Genomic DNA, 9,607 nt, shown 5'->3' with positions numbered 1-9,607 from the left:
GGGGGGGGGGGGGGGGGGGGGTGGCAGGATCTCCGCTACCTGCACAGATCGTCCAGGACGCTGCTGGGAATCTCGACCCGTTTGGTCTCCATGGGGAAGCGCGGCTCATCCCGACGCGACAGGGCCCGGAGGAACAGTGCAGGGGGGCGGGGAGGCCTCACACAGCACGAACCCAGCGACCGAGCAAGGGGCGGGGCCAATCGCTTCTGTCCCGCTGGGGGTGGGCGCAGGCCCTGTCGTAGGACAGACAGCCTGCTCCACCAACCACCAGTGCTCGCCCGTGAGCGACGCGGGACCGTTCAAACGTCACCTTATTGTCAAGCCAATCATCGGGAGAGTTAGTGGGGGGACTTGACCAATCGCCGGTGAGACACGGTAGACGGACACTGTAGTAGGTTCTCTGAGCATGCGCACTTTCTCTTTTAAACTCCTCGGCGTGAGCGGGTTTGTGTGCCTCCTGTTTCCCGCGGGGAGGGAACGAGCCGCCTGCTCCGTTCCCGACCCGCTCTTGCCGCTCTTCCTCACAGCGCTCAGCCCCGCGCAACGCGGAAGGTCGCTGCTTTCCCCCTCCGTCCAATCCAGGGGGCTGGGCCTCCCTCAACACAGCGCTCCGCTAGCAGCCTGGAGGGGCGGCCAGAGCAGGGCTCAGCTGAGAGGTCACCTGCAAGCACCGGCGTGGGGGGGCTGCAGAAAGTATTTAACATGTCTCGCCCGTACCGCACTGTGCCTCCTCACACCGCCTCCTGCCCTTACTTGACTCCATCGCCCCCCCCCCAACTGTACTTAGCTAGAACTAAAAGACCCAAAAGAAATAAAACTCCCATAAAATACTGCACCAAGGCCCCATCACCCTGCAGTGACACACCACTGAGACACGGAGAGCAGCGAGCAACAAGGCAGTGCAGCATGGGGGATGTATTCCTTACTGCACCTGTAGTGTCCTCTCTCATCAAGTATTTCCTTAAAGGAGAGGGCTGGGGTCCTGCACATGACCCATTAGCTAAACACATTGTCATACTAGAATATCCCCACTAGGAATTCTTTGTCGCTTGTGTCACAGTTGAGAGCCTTATGAACACCAGAACCTGCTTACCTATTATACTCCCTTAAAACCTCTCAGTGTTTGCTATATACTGAAACTGAAAACCAACACACTTAACTTAGGCCCCATCAACATTTACTTCTGCACAGTAAAGCAGCTTTGAGCACTGTAACTCCTGAGGTGTACACACGGCCAAGCCACTTATTATCCGGAAACTGCGCGGATGCAGCGCTCTAAAAAAAACCACCCCGATGAGAGGCGTACAGCTTTCTGCGCCGGGACTACAGCGCCACAGTGCCTATATAGACACCGTGGGGATTACAGCGCTGCGACTGGCCTTTGGGAGATGTCCCACAATGCCTGTTCTCACTGCTCTGGCCATCAGTTTGAACTCTACTGCCCTGCCCTCAGGTGACCAACCATCAGCCCCTCGCCATACATTCCTTTACAAATTTGAAAGACCCCTTCCTGTTTGCTCGGTGATGAGCGCAGTGGTCTCAGTGCATCTTTCCAGGTGGCCAGCCTGCTTCACACACCAGGCGATCCCCCGCTTGGAGCAATGCTGAGCTGCTGGACCTCATCAGCATTTGGGGAGAGGAGGCTGTGCAGTCCCAGCTGTGCTCCAGCTGTCAGAATTATACCACCTATGGACAGATTTCACAATGCATGACAGAAAGGGGCCATGACCGGGACACATTGCAGTGCAGGATCAAAGTGAAAGAGCTGTGGAACGCCTACCACAACATGCTGGAGGCAAACCGCTGCTCCGGTGCTGCACCCACGAGCTGCCGGTTCTACAAAGAGCTGGACGCGATACTCGGTGGTGACCCCCACCTCCACTGTGAAGTCCCCTGTGGATACTTCATTGGCTTCCATGCCAGTCGAGAATGGACCAAGCCAGGAGGAGGCAATCTTGGATGAAGGGGGTGGGGGGGGACCCAGAAGCAGAGGATGACTCGGAGGCCAGAGATGCATGCAGTCAGGAGCTCTTTTCTACCCCGGAGGAGCCTAGCCAGTCACAGCAGTCGGATCTTGGCGAAGCACAAATAGGAGAGGAGGCCCCTGGTATGTGGATCTGATTTGGGGAATTGCTGAAGTGAGTTGTTGGAGGCAGGAGGGTTGCAGAAAGCAGGCTTGTCTCCCACCTCATGCCTAGTTTGAGCAGTGGAAGAGGCTGTTGATACACTCCCTCACTTCACAGGAATCTCCCTCAGAGATCTCCAGGAAACTCTTGTGCAGATACTGGGCAATCCGCTCCCGCAGGTTTCTCAGCAGTGCTGCTTTGTTTCTTGCCCCATTAACAGTAACTTTCCCACACCACTGTGCCATTACGGGTGGAAGGGGGGGACCATTGCTGCATGCAGGCTAGCCGCAGAGGGGCCAGGGCGAAAGGCGCAGGCTTGGAGAAGACCCTCTCTTGATTCCCTGCTCACCCTCAGCAGCAAGATATCTTCCATAATGATCACCTCCTGTGGAAAGGGTGGGGACAGGAATGATTATCAGGCCCACTCTAAAGTGCTGGCTCTCCCCAAGTGCCCAAGAGCCACGTGCCCAGTGTACAGCAGGGTTCGGGAACAGTGATTTACCCTGCCCCTGCGACTACTCACCATTTTTGGGTCTTGTGGCTTATGTGTGCTTGCCTGGGGTCAGCCAGTTAGTGACAGGTGTTAGAGTACTGGCTGTGTTTTAAAGAACTGAAACAGTGTTGTCTGTGTTGCAAACAATACTGCTTTGTAAAATGTTGCATTTAAACTTCACAGAGATGACCTTGGGAGCACAGCCTCACTCTTTATCGGTGGCAGAATGGTTGCGAAGAATTAGGAAGCATTCAAGAAGAACCAGGGAGGACTTTATGTATGAGGTTATGATGCACCCCGCCGCCGAGAAAAAAGAATTGAAGGAGTGGCGGGACAGCAAGAAGAGGGACCGAAAGGAGAATGCGGCACACCAGAAAGAAGCCACAGAGCGGCTCTTAACAGTTATGGAGCACCAAGCAGACACACTCCAGGCAATACTAGCTCTTCAAAAGGAGCAGCTCTGCGCCCACTCTCCCCTGCAGCCGCTGTCGCAAAACTCTTTCCCATGCACCACACACACACACACACACACACACACACACACACTCTCTCTCTCTCTCTCTCTCTCTCTCTCTCATCAACCTCCTGGCTACACTCTCTACCCGCAGCATTCCACTCCTCCCTCCTTACTGTCCAGCAGTGTGGACTCCCACTACCCTCAACACCCATCCCTCTGCAGTTTGGCCCTGCTGAAGTACAGCACCCACTGCATCATACTCCAAAGGAGAAGGTTGGGTATGATCCCTGGACATACAGAAATCTGTAGCAGTCCCAGGACACCTCCTCCTCTTGAGACCTTCCCTTCCCTCCATCTCCGTCCCTGCTGATGATTTTTTTCATTTGACTCTCTCCTCTGGTTGTTGTCTTTCAATAAAAGAATTGTGTTTGTTTGAAAGCAATCTTTATTCTATTAAGTGAAAGCAAAAAGAGCACTGCAAAACAACATACAATTATGTTAAGGCCCCTTCTTGCATCATGTGCCCCAATCACCTCCTAGCATTACAAGCACTGCAATCCAGAGCATAGCAACAAATATTAGTGGCTTTAAGCTTCAGATTGCTGCCTCAAGGCCTCCCTGATCCTTATGGCCCTGCGCTGGGCCCCTCTAATAGCCCTGGTCTCTGGCTGTTCAGCCTCAGCCTCCAGGCGCTAAGTGAATGAAGCCCTTAGTGAAGCTTTTGCCCTTCCCTTCACAAATATTATGGAGCATACAGCACGCGCTATAAGCATAGGAATATTGTCATCAGCCATGTCCAGCTTCCCATACAGGCATCGCCAGCGGACTTTTTAAAACGGCCAAATGCACACTCCACAATCGTTCTGCACTTGCTCAGCCTGTTGTTGAACCGCTCCTTGCTGCTGTCAAGTTGCCCCGTGTATGGCTTCATTTGCCACGGCATTAAGGGGTAGGCGGGGTCTCCCAGGATCACAGTGGGCATTTCGACTTCCCCTACGGTGATCTTTTGGTCCGGGAAGAAAGTCCCTGCTTGCAGCTTCTTGAACAGGCCAGTGTTCTGAAAGATGCATGCATCATGCACCTTTCTGGACCAGCCTGCGTTAATGTCTGTGAAACATCCATGGTGATCCACAAGTGCCTGGAGAACCATTGAGAAATACCCCTTGCGATTAATGTACTCGGTGGCTAGGTGGTCTGGTGCCAGAATTGGAATGTGCATGCCATCTATCGCCCCTCCGCAGTTAGGGAAGCACATTTGTGCAAAGCCATCCACAATGTCACGCACGTTGCCCAGAGTCACGGTCTTTTGGAGCAGGATGCGATTAATGGCCCTGCACACTTCCATCAACACAAGTCCAACGGTCAACTTTCCCACTCCGATCAGTAGCAGTCTGGAGTAGCTAGCTTCCACAGTGCAATCGCTAAGCACTTCTCCAGTGACAGGGCAGCTCTCATTCTTGTGTCCTTACGCCGTAGGGCTGGGGCGAGCTCATCACACAGTCCCGTGAATGTGGCTTTCCTCATCCGAAAGTTCTGCAGCCACTGCTCATCATCCCAGATATGCATCACGCTGTGATCCCACCACTCAGTGCTTGTTTCCCTGAGCCCATAAGCAGTGTTCCACTATGGTTAGCACCTCTGTGAATGCCACAAGCAATTTTGTGTCATAGCTAGTATGCGTGGCGAGATCAATGTCGCACTCCTCTGGCCTTTGTAGTTTAAGGAATAACTCCACTGCCACTCGTGACGTGTTGGTCAGTGCGAGCAGCATTCTGGTCAACAGCTCGAGATCCATTCCTGCAGCCAGAAAGAAAGAGGCAGGGCAGGGCGCACAGTACACAAACCATTGCAAGATGGCGCCAAATGTGGACGGAAGGGATTGCTGGGATGCGAAGCAATGCATCATGGGGCATTGGGACAGGACCCAGGATGCCTCGCGACCCCTTCCGCCTTTTCACAAGTCTTAGCGGCAAAAGAGAAAAAGGTGCTCTGTGGGATAGCTGCCCAGAGTGCACTGCTCTGAATAGCGCCACAAGTGTGAACATGCTATTGCACAGGCAGCTGTCAGTGTGAACACACAACAGCAGTTTTCCTTTGGCACTCTCTGAGCAGCGCTGTAACTGCCAGTGCTGTAACTTTGCAAGTGTAGGTGTGCCCTTACTTGGGAGCTCGGCTAAGGTGTTTTCTTCTGGTTTTGGGAGAGCAGTTCTTTCACACCTTACTAATTGTACAGTCTTGTGTGTATCTTTCTGGTGGGTTTGATGTTGGAGCAAGTGCAAGTCTTTGTGATGGCAGCACTTGGTTCTCCTGGGGGTGTGGGGTTTTGACAGTGTTTACTTCTTCCATGATTCCCAGTTGCAGTAATGACAGGGCTGCAGGCACCAATGTTGTCATGCATCTTGGCATCCAGCATTCCACCAGGCTGATATTAACGCTTGCTGTGAAAGTGTTTCTCCCTTCAAGATGGCTTGCCGTTTATTTTCTTTGCTTTTTGCATCTCTCTTTAATAAGGCTTAACCAAATTAAATGGGCTGTTAAAATGGCTATTTGACTTGCTGTGGCATGTGATGGGATATGACAATCTGTTGCCAGCTGAGTTGCAAACTCCCTGCAAGTAAACTGGGGTCCGTTGTTAAACGACACACAGTTTGGGATACCATGCCTGCCAAAATGCTTCCTTGTTTCATCTGTGATGGTCACTGCAGTTGTGTCTGACAAGTCGTCTAGTTCCTAGATTTCTGAATACAGTAGTAGTCTACAATAATGAGGTAGTTTGTGTGGTTTGTAGAGTAAAGGACCATTTGCTCCATGGTCTGTTGGGAATGCTGTGTATTTTCAGTCTTTTTTTACTACTTTGCCTGTATTTCCCCAAGGTCTTGGAAATCCTTGGTCATGTTTGGCCAGTATAGGTTCTCTCTTGCTTTCCAGATAAACACTTCTACTCCAGAATGCCTGAGAAGTATTCTTGAGAGAATTTCTGTTCAATGATCTGGGAATGATGAATCGACTGCCTTTGCATATGATGCTATTTTATATGCTCAGATTGTCTCAATAGTTCCAGTATACTTGATAGGCAGGTGGGGCTTCTCCCCTGAAGTCTGGCCTTCATGACAGAACGAGAGACCTAGCACTTGTAACTCTTTGTCTTGTATGGTTTGCTCACAGATTCTTTCCAGCCCCTGCCTTGAAACTGTCACATAACTGGCTTGGTTGATGCTTTCTATGTCTGCATTTTCTGTATTTCTACCAGATTGAGGATCTCATTCAGTTTCATGCTGCAGGGGCAGGACTGCTCTGAAGTTAGCTATGTACCTCTGTCTTTCTTTAAATTGTAGCATTGCAGTTTCAGAAGCATGTGCTGATGGCATTTTGGGGCCACTAGCAGTAGCTTTAAAAACACAGAGAGAGAGAGAGAAAAGGAGCGTGCATGCACACGCATGCACCAAGACAGTGTAGCTTTCAGGTGTTATTTCTTCTTCCCTATAGAAAGTGCTCTCTCATTAAGCATTTCCTGAAAGTAAAGTTTTCTCCTACTGTATCACAAGTAACAGCCCCAAATGGCTGCTGGAATACCACTGTAAACTGTAGTGTCTGGCATTGTTTATTTACAATTTTGTATAGCAGTATAACTATTTGCTAGTCTCACAGATATACTACAGTAACATGCACACCTGGCACTTTATCAACCACCCCTAAGGGAAAATGAAATCTTAACTAATCTCTCTCCCCATATAAATTGTAACTATACACTCCAAGCTGCACAACAGTTTGAATCAGGGAGACTTTAAAAATCTTAAATGAAGGAAATGGCAAATACACCAACCTTATTAGGGCATCACAAAAGGTTATGGTCTGCCATTTAGGAGGCTGTGCAGGGTGTATGATTGGGTCTGTAGCACACTCTAAAAAGGAGCAAGCATGCTGTTCTGTTGCTCTACAGCACAAAATCATGACTAGTTTTATAAAATCATGATTGGTGTGGAGAAAGTAAATAAGGAAATGTTATTTACTCTCTCATATAACACAAGAATTAGCAACCACCAAATGAAATTAATAGGCAGACGGTTTAAAATCAAAAGTATTTTTTTCACACAACACACAGTTAACCTGTGGAACTCCTTGACAGAGGATGTTGTGAAGGCCAAGACTATAACAGGGTTCAAAAAAGAACTAGATAAATTCATGGAAGATAGGCCCATCAGCGGCTATTAGCCAGGATGGGCAGGGATGGTGTCCCTAGCCTCTGCTTACCAGAAGCTGGGAATGGGTGACAGGGAATGGATCACTTGAGGATTACCTGTTCTTTTCATTCCCTCTGGGGCACCTCGCATTGGTCACTGTTGGAAGACAGGATACTGGGCTAGATGGATCTTTGGTCTGATCCAGTATGGCCATTCTTATGTTCTTATCCCTCTAGTCCAGGTGTGGGCAAACTTTTTGGCCCGCAGGGTGCGGGGGGGGGTCAGGGCAGGGGGTTGGGGGCTCAGGGCAGGGGGGTGGGGTGCAGGGCTCAGTTCCTTGAGCAGCTCCGGGGTGGCAGCAGTGCGCAGTGGGGCTAAGTCAGGCTCCCTGCCTGCCCTGGCCCCGCACCGCTCCCAGAAGCAGCTGGCACCACGTCCCTATGGCCCCTGGGAGAGGAGGGGGGCAGAGGGCTCCGCGCGCTGTCCTCGCCTGCAGGTACCTCCCCCGAAGCTCCCATTGGCCGCGGTTCCCTGTTCCTGGCCAATGGAAGTGTTGAGAGTCTCTGGGTTAGGCTAAAAGGGGTAAAAAACAAGGGTGATGTCATGCTAGGAGTCTACTACAGGCCACCTAACCAGGTGGAAGAGGTGGATGAGGCTTTTTTTAAACAACTAACAAAATCATCCAAAGCCCAAGATTTGGTGGTGATGGGGGACTTCAACTATCCGGATATATGTTGGGAAAATAACACAGCAGGGCACAGACTATCCAACAAATTCTTGGACTGCATTGCAGACAACTTTTTATTTCAGAAGGTTGAAAAAGCTACTGGGGGGAAGCTGTTCTAGACTTGATTTTAACAAATAGGGAGGAACTCGTTGAGAATTTGAAAGTAGAAGGCAGCTTGGGTGAAAGTAATCATGAAATCATAGAGTTTGCAATTCTAAGGAAGGGTAGAAGGGAGAACAGCAAAATAGAGCCAATGGATTTCAGGAAGGCAGATTTTGGTAAGCTCAGAGAGCTGATCGGTAAGGTCCCATGGGAATCAAGACTGAGGGGAAAAACAACTGAGGAGAGTTGGCAGTTTTTCAAAGGGACACTATTAAGGGCCCAAAAGCAAGCTATTCCGCTGGTTAGGAAAGATAGAAAATGTGGCAAAAGACCACCTTGGCTTAAGCACGAGATCTTGCATGATCTAAAAAATAAAAAGGAGTCATATAAAAAATGGAAACTAGGACAGATTACAAAGGATGAATATAGGCAAACAACACAGCAATGCAGGGGCAAGATTAGAAAGGCAAAGGCACAAAATGAGCTCAAACTAGCTACGGGAATAAAGGGAAACAAGAAGACTTTTTATCAATACATTAGAAGCAAGAGGAAGACCAAAGACAGGGTAGGCCCACTGCTCAGTGAAGAGGGAGAAACAGTAAACAGGAAACTTGGAAATGGCAGAGATGCTTAATGACTTCTTTGTTTCCGTCTTCACCGAGAAGTCTGAAGGAATGCCTAACATAGTGAATGCTAATGGGAAGGGGGTAGGTTTAGCAGATAAAATAAAAAAAGAACAAGTTAAAAATCACTTAGAAAAGTTAGATGCCTGCAAGTCACCAGGGCCTGATAAAATGCATCCTAGAATACTCAAGGAGCTAATAGAGGAGGTATCTGAGCCTCTAGCTATTATCTTTGGAAAATCATGGGAAACGGGAGAGATTCCAGAAGACTGGAAAAGGGCAAATATAGTGCCCATCTATAAAAAGGGAAATAAAAACAACCCAGGAAACTACAGACCAGTTAGTTTAACTTCTGTGCCAGGGAAGATAATGGAGCAAGTAATTAAGGAAATCATCTGCAAACACTTGGAAGGTGGTAAGGTGATAGGGAACAGCCAGCATGGATTTGTAAAGAACAAATCACGTCAAACCAATCTGATAGCTTTCTTCGATAGGATAACGAGTCTTGTGGATAAGGGAGAAGCTATGGATGTGGTATACCTAGACTTTAGTAAGGCATTTGATACGGTCTCGCATGATATTCTTATCGATAAACTAGGCAAATACAATTTAGATGGGGCTACTATAAGGTGGGTGCATAACTGGCTGGATAACCGTACTCAGAGAGTTGTTATTAATGGTTCCCAATCCTGCTGGAAAGGCATAACGAGTGGGGTTCCGCAGGGGGTCTGTTTTGGGACCGGCTCTGTTCAATATCTTCATTAACGACTTAGATATTGGCATAGAAAGTACGCTTATTAAGTTTGCGGATGATACCAAACTGGGAGGGATTGCAACTGCTTTGGAGGACAGGGTCAGAATTCAAAATGATCTGGACAAATTGGAGAAATGGTCTGAG

At 49.2% G+C, this 9,607-nt stretch overlaps 1 protein-coding gene across 1 annotated transcript in view; it reads right to left on the bottom strand.

The window, feature by feature from the left end:
• DCP2 (decapping mRNA 2) overlaps positions 1–178 on the bottom strand; it is a 28,112-nt gene extending 27,934 nt beyond the window's left edge. Inside the window, exon 1 of the mRNA XM_024219751.2 lies at positions 40–178. Within this exon, the coding sequence (XP_024075519.1) occupies positions 40–92 (53 nt within the window). The 5' untranslated portion in view covers positions 93–178. The remainder of the gene's footprint in view (positions 1–39) is intronic.
• Positions 179–9,607: the final 9,429 nt, after the last annotated feature.

The sequence above is a fragment of the Terrapene carolina genome, unplaced genomic scaffold (assembly GCF_002925995.2).
Source record: "Terrapene carolina triunguis isolate 2854851 unplaced genomic scaffold, T_m_triunguis-2.0 Scaffold69, whole genome shotgun sequence".
NCBI classification, from domain to species: domain Eukaryota; kingdom Metazoa; phylum Chordata; order Testudines; family Emydidae; genus Terrapene; species Terrapene triunguis.
This window is presented reverse-complemented; position numbering and strand designations above follow the sequence as displayed.